General features: G+C 41.5%; 2 protein-coding genes and 1 long non-coding RNA gene across 5 annotated transcripts in view; 2 read left to right on the top strand and 1 right to left on the bottom strand.

The window, feature by feature from the left end:
• LOC102468358 (uncharacterized) overlaps window positions 1–5,196 on the top strand; it is a 22,600-nt gene extending 17,404 nt beyond the window's left edge. Inside the window, exon 3 of the long non-coding RNA XR_333230.3 lies at window positions 4,709–5,196. This is a non-coding gene — a long non-coding RNA (uncharacterized LOC102468358). The remainder of the gene's footprint in view (window positions 1–4,708) is intronic.
• Window positions 1–9,896, bottom strand: part of BPNT1 (3'(2'), 5'-bisphosphate nucleotidase 1) — a 24,481-nt gene extending 14,585 nt beyond the window's left edge. For 2 of the 3 annotated variants that reach the window (XM_006140233.3, XM_006140232.3), the window contains exons 1-3: window positions 9,738–9,896; window positions 4,027–4,165; window positions 1,173–1,277 (exon numbers count right to left, since the gene is read on the bottom strand). In XM_006140233.3, the coding sequence (XP_006140295.1) occupies window positions 1,173–1,277; window positions 4,027–4,146 (225 nt within the window). In that variant the 5' untranslated portion in view covers window positions 4,147–4,165; window positions 9,738–9,896. The remainder of the gene's footprint in view (window positions 1–1,172; window positions 1,278–4,026; window positions 4,166–9,737) is intronic. The other variant, XM_027770860.1, reaches the window with a different exon arrangement.
• Window positions 9,897–12,588: 2,692 nt separating this feature from the next.
• IARS2 (isoleucyl-tRNA synthetase 2, mitochondrial) overlaps window positions 12,589–18,099 on the top strand; it is a 60,222-nt gene continuing 54,711 nt past the window's right edge. Inside the window, exons 1-2 of the mRNA XM_006140234.3 lie at window positions 12,589–12,858; window positions 14,467–14,589. Of these exons, the coding sequence (XP_006140296.1) occupies window positions 12,589–12,858; window positions 14,467–14,589 (393 nt within the window). The remainder of the gene's footprint in view (window positions 12,859–14,466; window positions 14,590–18,099) is intronic.

The following is an 18,099-nucleotide window of genomic DNA, read 5'->3' on the forward strand; positions in this document are numbered from 1 at the left end:
CCATACCCCTGGGGGGTGATTTCTCGCTTTCTGTCTCTATGTCTCTCTCTGTCTGTCTGGTGAGCGCACGTGCCCTACAGTGAAAATCTCTCAAAAAAAAAAAATAAAAGAACCAAACTGTGGATGGCCACGTGGGAGTCTACCACTCTTAACCACCATGCCACCTGCTGGCTCTGAGCGCTAGCATCTCTTGAACAGAGTATTACCACTGTACAATGGACCCTGCCAGACCAAAATATTTTTTAATTGATTTTATTAATTATTAGTATTATTACAATTTTTCTTTTTTGTTCTAGGGCACATGGGCTCACCAGAGAGAGACAGAGAGAGAAAGAGAAAAAGAGAGAAATGAGAAAGCAAGCCTCCAGGTCCAGGACTTGAACCATGGTTGGTCATGTGGGAGTTCAGTGTCTTAACCACCATGCCAAAAAATTTTTATTTTATTTTATTTTTTTGGAGAGGTTTTTGCTATAGGGCGTGTGCGCTCGCCAGACAGACAGAGAGACACAAAGCAGGAAATCACCCCCAGGGGGGATGGCCATGCCGCAATCCCTTCTCCTCCATTCTCCTCTAGGGATCTTGGGCACGCACGCACACGTGCCTGGCATGAGTTTAAGCCACCGGGTCCAGGACTCGAACCGCGGTCGACTACGTGGGAGGCCAGTGACATAGCCATTACGCTAACTGCTGGTCCCCATGCCAAAAGATTTTAAAATCAGATATTTCTTTTAGGTCCAAGGAACACAATAATTACTTTTGTATTAAAACACTACTGAAGGGTCAGCAGGTGGTTAAAGGCACTGGACTCCCACGATTTTAAAATCAGATATTTCTTTTAGGTCCAAGGAACACAATAATTACTTTTGTATTAAAACACTACTGAAGGGTCAGCAGGTGGTTAAAGGCACTGGACTCCCACATGGTCAATCATGGTTTGAGTCCCGGACCTGGTGACTTGCTTTCTTTCTCTCTCTTTCACTCACTCCATCCTTCTCTGGTCAAATTAAAATAAATAAATAAATAAATAAATAAAGTTAAATAAAAAACAAAATAACAACAAAAAAACACTACTGAAATCATAAGGGTGATACATAAATCATTTAAGGGTCAGTTATAAATCCATACAGGACACAAAAATTAAAAAAACAAAATGTGTCTCTGACAGCTCTTACCTCTTCTCCTATGATTGTTAGTTTGGGGAATTTCCGGGCCAGTGAGGAGCATATGCTCATCTGTACCAGTCTGTCGGCTTTGGTCTGCAGGTCTGTTGCACTGGTCTGTCAATAGAGAAGGCATAGGTAGCAGAACTATTGTGAAGTATATCGTCCTCTGATTCCTAAGGTATGTCTATATAATTTAGATTATACTGTCAGGTTTTAGATTCATAAGAATACCGAATGAGTCAACTAGTTTCTTGGCTTGGTTTCTCTGATAAGACTAATAGTAGCTAAAGTTTGGGAGCAGCAGATGGCATAATGGTTACGCCGCTATACTCCCACATAGCTGGCTGCAGTTTGGGTCCCGGATCGGGAGGCTTGAAACTCACACTGGGCACGTGTGCGTGCATACCCAAAATCCCGAGAGGAGAGTGAAGAGAAAGGATTGCTGCGTGGCCATCCCCCTGGAGGGGGGGGGGTGATTTCTTGCTTTCTGTCTCTGTCTCCTCAGTGAGTGCATGCACCTTATAGCAAAAATCTCTCTTTAAAAAAATAGTGGTTAAAGTTTTTAAGGGAGATTTTAAGTTATTTGGAACACTTTCTCCCCAAGTTCAGAATGTCTTTTATAAGATCTCTAGACATTAACTATTTGTTTATGCAGATTGAGAATGGAAAATTTATAAGTTTTCAAGGCAAAATTAAATATTATATCTTTACTTATTTAGAAGGTATTCCTTTTATGGGTTTTCCAACAATTTTCCATCACTAATCCTAATAATTCAAAAAGTCCTCAAGATGATTCTTTGGAATATAGAAAGAATTCCCATTTCTTTCTTTCTTTCTTTCTTTTTTTTTTTTAAATTATTTATTTAAAGAATGATTTTACTTAACTTTATTTATTTATTTATTTACTTATTTATTTATTTAAATTTGACCAGAGAGGGACAGAGTTAGAGAGAGGAGAGAGAGAAAGTGAGAAAGAAAGTTACCAGGTCCAGGACTCAAACTGTGGTCAGCCATGTGGGGGAGTCCAGCATCCTTAACTACCACACCACCTGCTGGCTCCTATTTATTTATTTTTAATTTGGCCAGAGGAAGACAGAGAGAGAGGGAAAGTGATAAATCAAGTCATCAGGTCTGGGACTTGAACCATGGTCGGACATGTGGGAGCCTAGTGTCTCAACTACCACACCACTTGCAGGCCCCAAGAATTCCTATTTCTAAAATCTAAAAAGCATTAACATGAGGTGCAGGGATATTTAATACATGGCTCATTTACACGATCCATGTCAGATAGTTATGGTAGAGAAAGTCAGTGGAAAATTCTGCAACTGACAGCCATGCCGCCTTAATTAAATTATGATTTAATTTATATAATGTATAATTTATATATGCCTGGTTAGGCAGATTTATAGATTATCTTAAACAGTAGAAGTTTTACAATATAATTGGATAAGAAGTGATCCCCCAAATCAATGTTTTATAAAAGCTTATCTGTTTCTTTCATGAGAAAGAGAGAGGGAGAGAGAGAGAGGACAGGCATCTAACACGGTCTTCTCACTGTCCTTTACCCCCTAGTCTCACCAGCCAGGATCATGGGAGATGCATGCCGGCATGTACAGGGAGATCTCAAGACATAAACTTGGGACACTCATGCAGTTTCAGCATCAAAAGAGAACAGGACAGAGTCAGGAGCTAGGTCCTATGACCTACAAGCAATGATTCTTTTCTAGGTTGAAAATGAATCATGAATTTAATTTTTCAGATAATGTTATTCACCTAATAATGAGTTTACTGAACAACTGTTTATGATGAAAATTTCATGTATATAATGTAAGTGGCTTAAACCTTTTATTTTGCAAATAGGAAATGAGAGACTAGAACAAAATGTTTTGCTAAAATCAAGATACCCTACATCTACTTCCTGTATAATCAGTCTCATGAATTTACTGAAACAGGAAATGAGATTTGTTTTACTTGTTTTTATCATTTTTACTCTTAATTTTTAAAAGCAGTTATATGAAATTTTCTGTATAATTAGCTCAGATTAATTTATTTCTACATCGTTTTTTTACTCATATGTATGACAGTCATTTTTTAAGGAAATGACATGATACAGATGTCTTTTTTTTGGAGAGTTTTTTGCTATAGGGCATGTGTGCTCACCAGAAAGACAGGGAGAGAGAGAGAGACAGAAAGCGAGAAATCACCCCCCGGGGGGGTGGCCACACCGCAATCCCTTCTCCTCCATTCTCTTCTCGCGATCTTGGGCACGCACGCACACGTGCCCGGACTGAGTTTAAGCCACCTGGTCCGGGATTTGAACTGTGGTCGACTACATGGGAGTCCAGCAACATAGCCATTACACTAACTGCTGGTCCCCCTTTTTTATCTTGAATGAGAGACTTAACTCACTCTCTTTTTAATTATTAAAGTATTAAAAGTAAAGAAAATAATACTACACTCTTCTTTAAAAGTAATAAAGATTTAATAAAGATTTAAAGATTAAAAGTCAATATATGATAACATACATTAAATTAAAAAAAAATTTGCTATAGGGCCAGAGAGAGAGAAAGAGGAAGAACGTGAGAAAGCACTACCTTAGAAGGGATGGCCATGTCACAACCCTCTCTCTTCCATTCTCTTTTTTGGATTGGGCCAGCCCATGGCAAGTTAAAATCTTGGATATGAAAGTCTGAAGTCAATTTCAAAGCAAAAATGGAAACCATATGAACCAGGGGTCTTATAAACTCCAGAGGAAGCCATCCATTGTTTGAACCATTAAAGTCTGCCTAAATTTTTCTATCCTTTAACTGTGCCATAAAAACAAAAATAAAGTTGGTATAAAATGAGATGAGAGTTGCAGTACCTTCTCCACGATACCCAGGTCTCCTTCAGCAATAACACGTCTGACTATCATTCCTGCCTTCTGAGCAATAGAATATGCTGAAGCGACCAGCCGCATCAACACACTGTGACTGGAAGCCATGACAAGCCTTTAAAGGAAGCTGAGAAAAATGTTTGGTTACTTTCAAAGCCAACTACTGGTTTTATTTACTTGACTTGAATTCAAGTCATCTTTAATGAGGGCTTACTTTGGACTGCCTCAATATAAGCAGATTCTTCAATACTTACTAAAAGAGACTTGGGGGAAAAAAATTTCAGCACTAAATCAATAAATCCTTTGGTGTTACTTCTTTCTGCAGTTGGGGCATTTCAAAGCATGGGAGAGACCAGCCAGGCTGCTGTCATGTGAGAAAGTTTGTGTGCGAAGTGTAACATGTAGACACTGCTGAAGTATTACAGGGACTACAAATAAAACATGTAACATCTGCCTTTCAGAAGCTAATATTCTGGTGGTTGTGGGTAAAATAACGTAACCCAATGTCTATGACATAAACTAGCATAGCATAAGGAATGTGGGTGTATGTGTGGGATAACTAAAAGGGGAGCAACTTCATGTAATTATAATGTTTTCTGAAAATCGATCAGTATTCCTTTGGAGAGTGAATGAGATTTGACCTGCTGTTATTTACTTCCCATCTTCATAGTAACCAAATGGAGAACAAGCAACATGGCTAATTAGAAATGAAGACCAATCATTTGGAAATGTAGTGAGCGTAAGAGAGGTCCCTACCTCCAAGAAAATAAGTGAAAACAACAGCCATTAGGATCAATTATATTCCTCTTGGAAGATAGAAATTCAAATCCTACAATTTTAGTAAGTGACCTGGATGCTCCAGTGCACCACCCGGATTCCCTTCAGGACTGGAGGATTGATCATTCCAGCTGCGAAGACCACTGTCACCAGACGGTCCTTAGCTGCTATCTTTCTTTGGAAAATTACCTGCTGGGAAGAGTCACCTGACCTGAAACTTATCAACAGGGAGGTTTATAGGTCACTCTCCATCTCAGCTGGGCACCACAACTCTGAAGAGTCATTCCAGCTTTAGAGCACCAAGTGTCATCACCTGAGGTCTTAATTTGGACCGCACTACAGCTGTACACCTACTTCTGCTGCTTTCCCATCCTCTCTTTCCGTCTTTGCCCATCCTCTCTTTCCCGCCTATACCTAATCCCTAGAACACTCCCTAATAAACCTCTTATATTTTACCTTTTTCTCAGAGTGGCTATAGGGAACTAACCGAGGATAAAAATTCTCCTACTTTTAAATCCAATCAAGTCAATGTATTTCACTGCAATAAAAGAAGACATTATTACTCCCTATATGTAGGGGATGTATATATATAGGACCTTATAAACCTCGACCAAGCAACAGTTATTGTCCTACTACCAATTTCTCATGAGATATTTGATTCTATGTGCCTTTTAACTGCTGTACATCTTCTTCTATAGTTGACAGTCTAGTCACAAAAGTATTAACAAAATTCAGACAAGTGTTGAAACTCTTCCTAAGTAAGCTGGAATAGAAACTGACATAAAGTAATGACTATCATACTATGACCAATAACTGTCTGGAATTAAAAAGAAAATGGAATGGGCTTCTGGGTATTTGAATTCTGTGTATGTTATCAAACTAGATTAATTTTCATGTCATAATAAGTGTTACACATGGAATACACAGTTACAATAACTATTAATTCAGAAACATCTCAAATAGAAAACAGGAGAAATAATTTAGCAAACACTCTGTTGACCTTACCTCTACTCCCTTACACGTATGACCAGCCATGTATCTGATTTGTTATGCACCAGAAAAGTAGTCTTCATGCAACGAATTTGTTCTAGCTAGATGTGTTGACCACTGAGGATGTATTTCAAAATGTGTTGCTTTGCTCTTTCAATCTCCATGTTATATAAGTCTTCTTTTGTGACAGGAAGATCATTTTCTCTGACTGTAGGGTGCTATTATAACTCTTCCCAGATATCATTTCCCTTTGAGCCAGTTAAGCCTTGCCAGGCTTAGCGGATGACTGAACTACTTCCTCTTATGTTTGCCAAGTCCATGGTATTTCCTTCCCCAAAAAACTTACAGGTTTTGTTTGTCTACGACCTTCCTTACAAAAGGTATACAATGTTTATGAATTGCCATTTAAAGCTAACAGTTTAAAAGAATAGGAAAAATGAGGTTTGATGTAAAGCACAGCCAAGATTTATAGATTTCATAAATCATTTTTAGTAGGCAAAGAAGGAAATATTTCTACCATTTTTCTCTCAAGTATTTTTCTGATTCAAACTGAATCAGTAATGAAATATTACTACCCTCTTGCCTTAATATAATAGTTTTCTTACATACTTTTCAAACAAATGAGCATTTTTGGGTTTTGGTGTAAATAAAATGTAGTTAATCATATTATCAAGACACAAAATTTGTTGCCTTTTCTTTTTTTTTTTTTAAAGAAAGATTTTTGCTGTAGGGCACTTGTGCTCTCCAGAGACACAGAGAGACAGAAAGAGAGAAATCATGGCCATGCCGCAATCCCTTCTTCTCTAGTCTCCTCGGGATTTGGGGCACGCATATACACGTCCCTGGCGTGAGTTTCCAACTGCCAGGTCTGGGACTCGAATCGTGGTTGCCCATAGGAGAGCCAAGCGACATAACCATTATGATATCTGCTGGTCCCCCGTTAGACTTTTTCATTGTGCCACCTCCTGTACCCCAAATGAGAATTATCTTGGATGGAACAGGTGGATCAAGAGCAAGATCAAAACTAGTTATATACAAATTAACTTCCTTAAAGGTGTTCAAATTATACCAATAGTACTTCCTTCTCTAAGTTTAACACAATCTGAAGCCTAAAGCACTACCTTCTGTAAACAAAACTTTTTGAAAGCTTACTCAGCATAAGAGGGGCCTGACAGTGGCATAGCAGTAATGCAACTGGACCCACATAAGAAGGCCCTCAAGGTTCATGCCCCAAGGCCAGGTACACGCCAGGTGTGTACATGTGCCTGTGATCCAGGCTGTCTGAGGCTAGATCAATGTGAAGACCCTGTTGGAGTTGCCTGTCCTTCTCTAGCTCTGATGGAAGAAATACAAAAAATAAAAATAATAAATAAGTAAAAAGAAAAGGGCCCAGTCCTGTAGTATAGTGATTAAGTGCTGTGTAGAAGGAGCCAGAACCCACATGGCTGACCATAGTCTGGCAGCTTGAAAAACACACCAGGCAGGAGTACATATGTCTAGGATCTTGACAAGATAGAGAAATAGAGGGAGAAAGGATTACAGTGTGACAACTTGTTGGGGGAAGACTCTATCTCTCCCTCTCTCTCTCTCTCTCTCTCTCTCTCGTGCATGCATATGTGCATGCACCACAGGCATGCACCCCTCCCAAAACAAAACAAAACAAAACAAAACAGCATAGTGGGGCTCTGGAGCCAACTGCCCATATTCAGATGCTGGCTCTGACACACACTGGCTATGTGACCATGGAAACCCACTTAAATTCTCTGTGTGTGCTTTAATCTGTAAATGGAGGTGGCAGTATATGGAGTACAGGTTGCTGTAATTATTGAATGGATAACACATGTAAAGCACTACAGTAATGAAAACAGCTTACCCACATAGACAAAGTGGTCAAATCAAATAAATTTCAGAAATAGATCCAAAGTACATTAAAGATAATATTTCAAATCATGGGGGCAAATCAATTATATATAAATGGCAGGGCAACTGCTATCCTTTTAAAACATGTCAGCTCTTTTCTCTTTTTTTTTTTTTTTTTTTCCTTCTTTGTTATCAAAATATATTCTAGGCCAACATAGGGTTTTTGAATAGTAAAGAATGAGGGACCAGCAGATGGTGTAGTGGTTACGTCACTGGACTTCCACATGGCCAACCGTGGTTCAAGTCCTGGACCCTGTGGCTTCAAACTCACACCAGACAGCTTCAAACTCACACCAGGTATGTGTGCATGCATGCCCATGATTCTGAGAGGAGAAGGGAGAAAAGACTGTGGCATGGTTATCCCCCTAGGGGGTGATTTCTGGCTTTCTGTTTCTCTGTCTCTCTCTCCAGCAAGCACTAGCAAACATCTCTCCAAAAAAAGGAAAAAGTAAAGAATGAGGCCCAGTCAAGATAATGAGCCCAAGACAACCCTGCAGCTCAGTAGGCTGAGGCCACTTGTGAAGACCAGATTCTATTCCTACCTCAACCTAAAATGTTGGGTGCAGTGCCACGCAACCATAATTCCAGCTAGTTAGGACATAGTGAAACTCTGCCTTAAAGAAAAAAAAAAAGGTTAAGAATTAAAATAATAACAGTATGAGAATAAAACATGTGAAACTCTTTAGAAACCTGGTAAAGATCATTAAAGCTTAAAACCAAGAATCCACACAAATATACTGATAAATTCACATAAAATTTAAAATTTCTGGGGCCAGCAGGTGGCGTGATGGTTAAGGCACTAGACTCCCACAGGGCCCACTGCCTGGTCTGAGTCCTGTATACATGAGTGTGTGTGGGTGTGTCTCAAATCCTGAGAAGAGCGAGGAGAAAGGACTGTGGTGTGCTTGGCCACCCCCCTTGAGCAGTGCTTTTTCACTTTCCTTTTTTTCTCTCTCTCTCTGGTCAGTGCACACACCCTATAGCAAAATAAATAAATAGATAAAAATTAAAATTTCAGCATAGCCAGAATGCCATAAACAATGTAAACAGATAACTGACCAAAAAAAACCCAAAAAAACCCCAAAAAAAACCTTAAATAGGGCGCTGGCCTAATGAGGTTCTTTTAGATAAATATGTAAAAGATAAATCATCCAAAAGAAAAAAAATGAGCAAAGAAACAGAACATGTAATTTCTAGGAAAACAACAACAACAAAAAAACCAGTAACTGTTAAATCCATGAAATGCTCACCTTCACTAATTATCAAATAAACTGCAAACTGGGGCCGGCAGGTGGCATGGTGGTTAAGGGCGCTGGCCTCCTACATGGCTGACCATGGTTCAAGTCCTGGACCTGGGGGCTTGCTTTCTCACTCTCTCTCTCTCTCTCTCTCTCTGTGTCCCTCTCTGGTGAAATTAAAATAAGTACAGTTAAAAATAAATAAATCTTAAAAAATTACAAACTAAAGCAACAAGAAATGATTTATAAGACTGCCATCGCTAAAAAGTTAGCCCAGTTTGCAAGAGAGAGAGAACATGTTCTTGGGGACACAAAGTGGTGAACGGCTTAGGAGGGTTTTGAGAACCTTTAGTAAAAGTAAAATGTACTCATCTTCTGAAATGGCAATCATATTCCCAGGGAAACTCAAATAAATCACACCTACAAATATGCAGAAAAGATCGTTGGAAGAACAGAACATTCGCTCTTTTAATAAAATTTCATTTTAACTGTACTTCAGTTTCTAACGAACGCAATGTCTAGGTTTGCCTTATTGTTTCTACAACATAGAGCCAGAAAAAGATCCCGGAGCACGAATGTAAAAGCACGGATAAACAATCGAAATGCTGACGCTCAAGATTTGCAGGTCCAAAAGTGGACTATCTGGATCGGCAACTTGATCCAAGAAAAGTTTTTCTCCCCTATAAATCCTGACTTTCCTCTTATCTGTGTATGGGGGTGGAGTACTCAGATATGGCTAAGGCCTTGGACCTGACAGGCAGGGGAGAAACTTACGGTGGTAAACCTGGAAGAACAGTAGATAAAAAACACCGCAGGAGCAACCACAAAAACCGTCAGCCAGCACAGCTGCTCCGCTGCGTCCAGTACTCCGCTTTCGCCCAGTGGATCCGCGGTCTGGGGACCGTGGGCAGCCCTCCCTCAGCTACTGGGCATGCGGGAAGTTCGACGCAGGCGCAAAACCGATACTTCGCAGGTTCTCTTGAGACTCCAGATCCACTGGAAAACTCTATCCATCCGCGTTTTCTCCAAGCTCTTTGTAGGCACAGGTCCCCAGCAGCAAAAGGTAAAGGTAGGCCTAATTTTACAGGTAACTCAGGAGTCAGGTGTCTTGCAGCTCTCTTCTACCTCTAGGTTAGTGACATCGCTCTGAGTTGGTGGCTGCTTAACTTTGAGTCCTTTGGGGTGGATGGACTGGTTTGCCGACCCGGTACATCCCCAACTACAGATCAAGTTTATGCAGTTGTGTTAAAGGTGCTTATTTTTTTAAAATTTATTTTTATTTTTATTTTTTAAGCTTTCATTAAAGCGGTTAACAGGATCTGTAACTCCGGAACTATTAGGAACTACTGTCTCCAGAGCTTTTGGTTGCCTGCCCATGAACCCTGGGAGATTTTCCTCTCTTCCTCACCTGGTGCATGCCATGTCAACGATTTTCTTTCTTTCTTTCTTTCTTTTTTTCTTTCTTTCTTTCTTTCTTTCTTTCTTTCTTTCTTTCTTTCTTTCTTTCTTTCTTTCTTTCTTTCTTTCTTTCTTTCTTTCTTTCTTTCTTTCTCTTTTTCCATAGAAGAAAAGCTATTACTTACTATAAAAGTAATAGAAGAAAAACTATTAATTATTGTATTTCTCACATTGTCAATAAAAAAAAAACAAGCAAAATAAAAAATTTCTCTTAATCATATTTTTGGGACCAGCAGTTGGCATATGGCTATGTTGCTAGACTGCCATGTGGTTTACAGCGGTTCGAGTCCCAGACCTGGTGGCTTAAACTCAGGTAGGGTGCGTGTGTGTGCATACCCAAGATCCTTAGAGGAGAATAGAGGAAAAGGGATTGTGGCGTGGCCATCCTGGTGTGTGTGTGTGTGTGTGTGTGTGTGTGTGTGTGTGATTTCTTGCTTTCTATCTCTAGTTCTGTCTGGCTAGCGCATACGCCCTATAGCAAAGACCTCTCCAAAAAAAAAAAAAATCATTTTTTAAAATGTAGGCATTCACCATAGATGGATTTAAAAAAAAAAAAGTTTTTGCCTTTCTCTCTCACTGGAGAGGAAGACAGAGAGAGGGAAATGATAATGAAATGAAATGAAATGAAATGAAATGAAATGAAAATTTGTCCCCTGGGGGATAGTTACACCACTATTCCTTCTCTTCCATTCTCCTGAGATTGGGGACACACACATACACACACACACTTGGTGTGTTTCAAAATGCCTGGCCCAGGACTCAAATTGTGGTAAGTAACTTGAGAGTCCAGCACCTTAACTATCACACTACCAGCTAGCCCCAATGTTGCAGGATTTATGGGTTGCTGAGTTCGCATCCTGCAATCACCAAGAATTAGAAGCGCAGACAAGAAAAGAGGATAGTAAAGCAAAGTTTACTGAAAGACAAGCTCCCAAGCAGTGAGGGGTACCAAATGGGTTGCAGAAGGACAGTTAAGGTGAGGGGTTTCTATCTAGCAGTCATTTCAGGAAACTAACTCTGAAATGCCCATTAAGAGCCATGCTGGTGCCACAAGTAGTAATGCACTGCTCAAGATCGCGAAGCTGGAATCTATAGCCACCGTGGTTTGACGGTTTGATTCTCTGCTAATTAGCTCAAAGCAGTTCAATGAACTGGCAAACTCCAGGAAGGGCACTGCAGTAGGAGCAGACCCTGTGGAAACTTCTCTGCTCTCTCTCTCACTCTCTTACTCTCTCCTTCCCTCTCCCTCTTTTTCTCTCTCATGGTTTACCAAGAATAAAGAAAAAAGTTAAAAAGCCACTTAGATTTTTTTTTTTTTTGAAGAGGTTTTTGCAATATAGAGCGCATGCGCTCGCCAGACAGACAGAGACAGACAGAAAGCGAGAAATCACGCCCCAGGGGGATGGCCACGCTGCAATCCCTTCTCCTCCATTCTCCTCTAGAGATCTTGGGCATGCACACACATGCGCCAGGTGTGAGTTTAAGCCACCGTGTCCGGGACTCAGACCGCGGTCGACTACATGGGAGTCCAGCGACATAGCCATTATGCTAACTGCTGGTCCCAGCCACTTAGATCTTTAAAACAAGTTTGCTGAGATTTTGGCCTTTGACAACATTCGTGAGCTCCGTACCCACTAAAGTGGCGCTGCCCATAGGGGTAGCCATCAGCCACTGTGTGCTGGCTGAGAACGTGGTTCGTGATTAGTGCAAATTCCGTCGCAGTATACCGTGTCCCTAAAACACCTGCCAAAGTTCGAAGACTTCATATGAAGAGACGTTGCGTAAATTATCTCAATAAGCTTTTTGTTAACTACGTGTTGAAGCAATAATACCATAGTTAACCAGTTCCATCACGTTAAATACGAAATATACATTCTTAAAAAGACGACAACTGGGACTAGCGCCCCACTCACTCCCAGGCCGAACCTATCTCCCTGACCTCGGAGTAGTCCCACCCCGTAGCGGCTGCAGCGAAAACCCGGAGGTGGCTCGGTCTTTCCCGACTCCAGGAAGCCGGGGGCGCCCCGCTCCATCCCCGCCCCTTCCGGGCTCCGGGCGCGTGCGCACTCCCGCCCCGCCAGTCCGGGGGCTCTTTGGGAACCTGGTCCTCCGAGCCCAGTTGGAGCCGAGGATCAAGTGCTCAGGAGGCTTCCCGGGTGTCCCCGCCATGCGTTGGAGGTTGTGCCCTCGAGGTCCTGGCGGGGCGGCGGCCCTGGTGGCAGCCCAGAGTTTGTGGGGGCCGCCCCGCATTCCTTGTCGCCCGCGATGGCGAGGGACAACAAGGAGGCTTCTGGTGCGGTCAGTCGCTGGGGCCAGTAACCAGCTGACGAGCCCGGATAGCGGCAAATACCGGGACACGGTGCTGCTGCCGAAGACTAGCTTCCCCATGAAGCTGCTGGGCCGCCAGCAGCCGGACACGGAGCTGGAGATCCAGCAGGTACGCGCTGGGTCTGGGCGCTGGGCCTCCCGACCCGCCGGGCAGGGAACACCGAGCCACACCCACCCGGGAGGCGAGTCGTGCAGCGCTGGCACGTCCTCGGGGTGGTAGGTTCCAGAGCGGGACCTTAAGGGGATGCTAACGGTGTTCAGTTACCAGCGTGTGTCGAATGCGCGTCTCATGGCTAGCATAGGCAAAGGAAATCGACTTTGGATACTTTCACAGGGACGTGTGAAAAGTAAGTTAACATGTACACATGGAAGTCAAAGTCATTGATAAGGGTGGAGGGGAACTCGAAGCCCAGCTTGGTTGGATCTTTAGGTCTCTATTTGGATTGACTTCTTTGAAGGGTAAGGTACTTCCTGAGACCCCTTTGTGGACAACATCTAACTGCTGTATTAGAGTGAATATTTAATTTTTGTTTTTTAAGTTTGTTCCTTGCTGCAGAGAGACAGAGAGACAGAGTGAAATTAAGAAATCACTCCCGACAGGGGATGGTCTCCCTGCAGTCCCTTTTCCATTTTCCTCTTGGGATTTGGGACACACATGTACATGTGCCTGGTCTGTCTTTTCAGGTCACTGGGTCTTGGACTTAAATCATGCGGTTAGCCGTTTGAGATCAAGCTGCCATCTGCTCGTCCCTTATTTAATATATTTAAAATTTTTGCCATAAGAAGACTGAGGAAGAAACTATCTGTCATTAGGGATGGTCACATCACAATCTCTTCTCCCGTTCTCCATTCTTTGGGATCTTGGGCACACTTGGACTGCCCAGAGTGTTTCTCAGGTCCCCAGGTCAGGGACTCTGAGTGTGGGTTGGCCATGTAAGATCTGACCATGTTAACCGCCAGGCCATATAGCTGGCCCTAGACTGGACTTTTTAATTTCTGTAATTCTTACAGAATTCCTGATGTTCTGGAGGTTAGGTAAATGTGCTTAACCTAAATATTCTTAGAACAGTTACTAGAGTTCAAGATTCATACACCTGTTTTGGGTACCTACTTTTTAAAAGTGTTTTATTTAGTACCTTCTGTAGGGGCAAGAAGTGTGACAGTTCAAATGTGTTCTCATTTAATCTTCACACCAGCCCTGTAAAATGGATATTAACTTTTTTTTTCCAATGAGAAATGAAGCTCATGAGTGCAAAGCGAGTTGGCCAATATCATCTGGCAGGGGAGGGGAGGGGAGTGGGACTACCATGAGTGTCCACCTAGATTCAGGGAATGGTGAGCATTGAGGCTAAAGAATAGCAAGAATGGAATATGACTATATGGGGCTATATGGGTCTTTCCTCTTGGCTGACTGCACTGAAGAGTGAGGAATAATAAGTACTGAGCGTCTGCCCAAGAATTCGGTGGGACTAAACCCTTAGGGCCCTGTGTACAGTATAAAGCGTTTTGACTTTAATCTGAAGTCTATGGGGAAACCACTGAAAGACTTTAAGAGACTAGTACGCAGATGTGCATTTCAGAGTCCTCCCTCTGCATTTATATTTGAGTCGAATAATTGAATAGGTAAGAAATAAGCAAATGCTGGCTATTATTTATGGTTAAGATTCAAGAATATGTATTTATGTCATGTCTAGACATTCTTATTCTTTTTAAACAGAAATGTGGATTTTCAGAACTTTATTCATGGCAAAGAGAAAGAAAAGTAAAGACAGAATTTTGTCTTCATGATGGACCTCCTTATGCAAATGGTGACCCTCATGTTGGACATGCTTTAAATAAGGTAATTATAATTTTGATTATGAGACTGGAAAGAAAATGTTTATAGAAATAGTCTACAAAAGAGTGTAGCCTAATTGTATGGTAAGTTTACATTGGCATGGACATCTATGGATTTTTTTTTTTTTTTTTAGGGAAATTTTTGCCACAGGGTGTGTATACTTGGCAGAGAGAGAGACAGAGAGACAGAGAGAGACAGAGTGACAGAAAGCAAGAAATCAACCCCCGAGGGGGGGGGGGGGCCACACCCCAATCCCTTCTCCTCTCAGGATTTTGGGCATGCATGCACATGCGCCTGATGTGAGTTCTAAGTGCCAGGTTTAAACCATGATTGATTATGTGGGAGTCTAGTGATGTAATCATTACATCATCTGCTGGTCTCAACAACTACAGTTTTACCAGAAAGCAAAAATAAATAATTTTAGTAAGTTGGGGGAAAATAACATTGTTGGTATTTGCTTTGAGCTTATTGTTATTTTGCAAGTTCATGGAAAATAGATATTACTCAAAGCTACACATGCAAACTTTTTTGTACCAAAATAAACTTTGTACCTTTTCTTTTTAGTTTTTTTTTTTTTTTCCATAGAGTGTGTATCTTCCCTGGAGAGAGACAGAGATAGAGAGGGAAAGTGAGAAGTCTCCCACACTGAGGAGAACATGTTGCAATCCCTTCTCCTTCACTCTCATCTTCAGATTTTGGTTATTCACATACATGTGCTTGGAGTGTTTTTCATGCTGCCAGATCTGGGAATTGAACTGCAGAGTGGGCCATGTGAGATCCAATGCCTTAATCACACTACCTGCTGGCCCTAAACTCATACTTCAGTTTCATTCTTTTCAGAAACGTTTTGAATTCCCTTTGTACGTTAGTAAATTTCTTTCTTTTTCTTTCTTTCTTTCTTTCTTTCTTTCTTTCTTTCTTTCTTTCTTCCTGAACTGTGTTCTCTCCAGAGAAAGACACAGAAAGAGAGAGCGAGAGAGAAGGCATCCCTGGTGGGGTGTGGTAATATCATATTCCCTTCTGCTCTATTTCTCCATCCTATTGGCATTTTGGGCACACATTCATGAACATGTGCCCAGTGTGTTTTTCAAGCCACCAGGACCAAGATTTAAATCACATAGCCATGGGAGATCCAGCTCTCGTAACCACCAGCAGACAGGGCCAGCCCCAGTACCAATTTTCAGTACGTAAGTATTGAATGTCTACGAGATGCCTGCATTGTTTTAGACTCTGGGAAGTGCAGTGAATAAAATAAAAATAATGTTCTGTTTTTATGTTGTAGTCAGGGAAGACATATCAACAAGATAGATATATATATAAATATATAATATGCTAGATAGTAATGAGTGCTGTAGAGGAAAATAAAAGCAGAAAAGAGAGAGATGGAGAGTCATTTGGAGAAATTGCGATTTATTTTTAATTAATTAATTTTTAGTTTTTGTGTGTGTGTGTGTGTGCGTGTCATAGGGTGCATGCACTCACCAGAGACAAAAGGAAAGGGAGAAATCTCCCCAGAGATTCAGTCTAGGGCTAGCTATATAGCCTTCTCTTTCAGTCTTCTCCTGGGAGTTTAGGCACACACACACACCAGTGTGATTTTCAAGTCACCAGGTCCAGGACTTGAACCGCAATTGGCCATATCGGAGTCCAACACCTTAACCTCCTCGCCACCAGCTGGGCCCCAGAAATTGTATTTTTTTTTAATTTAAATAATTATTTTTATTTTTATTTATTCATTCTTTATTTATTTTATTTATTTATTTTTTAAATTTGACCAGAGAGAGACAGAGGTTGAGAGTGAGAGAGAGAGGAAGTGAGAAAGCAAGCCACCAGATTCAGGACTTGAACGCTGGTCGGCCATGTGGGAGTGTCCAGTGCCTTAATCACCACGCCACCTGCTGGTCCCCAGAAATTGTATTTCTAATAAATTGATCTTATACACCTTCCTTACTGAGAAGGTGACATTTATGTAAAAGTCTTCAAGAAAGCAGTGGAGTGAGATTTAGGGTAAGACTAGAAAGTGCAAGGACCTTGAGATGAGAGTTTTTCTGGTGTGTTGGAGGAACAGTAAGGAAGCCATGTAGCTATCTGAAATGAGGGAGAGGGAGAATAGTAGATGAGTCTGCTGAGGTGGCACGGTCCAGATCTTTAGGCCATTTGAAGGACTTGAGATTTTCCTCTGGGTATAATAGGGAGACACTGGAAGATCTTGATTCGTGCCTCACTGTGGGGTGGTGAAACCCAGACCCCTACAGGCAAAACAAACAAACAAACAAAAAACAAATACAGCAGGAAAACTGTATAACACAAACAAAAAATATGAGGGTAATAATTAAATTTTTGTAGTAGCCACATTAAAAAAAAGCAGAAAAAAAGTGTGGTATTAATAGTGTATTTAACTCAGGCCAGCCTGTGGTGTGTTGGTTGAAGTGGCTGGATCTCACATGGTGGAGAAGGGATGGGAGGAATGTCAGCAAGGGAGGAGTGTTAATAATGGTTTTACCTTTGATGTGTGTGGAAAAGAGGAAGTTATTTTTTAGATGACTAGGCTAGTTGACAGAATACTGTTTTCTTTTTGGGAAGAAGGAAATTAAACTTGGGGCCAAATCTATCCTTTAATCCCCCATTCTATAATGGTTATTTATTTATTTATTTTTTTGGAGAGGTTTTTGTTGTAGGGCGTATGTGCTTGCCAGAAAGACAGAGAGAGACAGAGAGACAGAAAGCAAGAAATCAGCCCCCAGTGGGGATGGCCACGCTGCAATCCCTTCTCCTCCATTCTCCTCTTGGGATCTTGGGCATGCATGCTAGTTTTTGTAATATTTCTTAGCTCAATATAAGTAATATTAAATTATTTGTGTTGATCATTTTTCCATAAAAGTTACAATGTTGAGTTGACTTATTTGTATTCTGTTTTTTTGGAAAGTCGAAAGTATCTCTTAAAAAGGTGGCATGAGGGACCAGCAGTTAGCATAATAGCTGTGTCACTGGACTCCCATGTAGTTGACCACAGTTCGAGTCCCGGAGCCGGTGGCTTAAAACTCACGCCGGGCACGTGTGCGTGCATGCCCAAGATCCTGAGAGGAGTACGGAGGATAAGGGATTACTATGTGGCCATTCCCCCTGGCGGGTGATTTCTCACTTTCTGTCTGTGTCTGTCTGGTAAGCGCATGCGCCCTATAGCAAACACCTCTCCAAAAAAAATAAAAGGTGGCATGAGGGACTAGCAGGTGGCGTAATGGTTATATCACTGGACTCCCACATAGTCGACTTTGGTTCAAATCTCCAACCTGGTGGCTTAAAATTCATACTTGGTTGGGGCCAGCAGATGGTGTAATGGTTAGGTTGCTGGATTCCCACGTGGCTGACCGCAGTTTGAGTCCTAGACATGGTGGCCTGAAATTCACACTGGGCATGTGTGCCTGCATGCTCAAAATCTTGAGAAGAATAGAGGAAAAGGGATTGCGGTGTGGCCGTCCGCCTGAGAGGTGATTTCTCACTTTCTGTCTTTCT

Source organism: Tupaia chinensis, unplaced genomic scaffold (genome assembly GCF_000334495.1).
Source record: "Tupaia chinensis unplaced genomic scaffold, TupChi_1.0 Scaffold000026_1, whole genome shotgun sequence".
Classification (NCBI taxonomy): domain Eukaryota; kingdom Metazoa; phylum Chordata; class Mammalia; order Scandentia; family Tupaiidae; genus Tupaia; species Tupaia belangeri.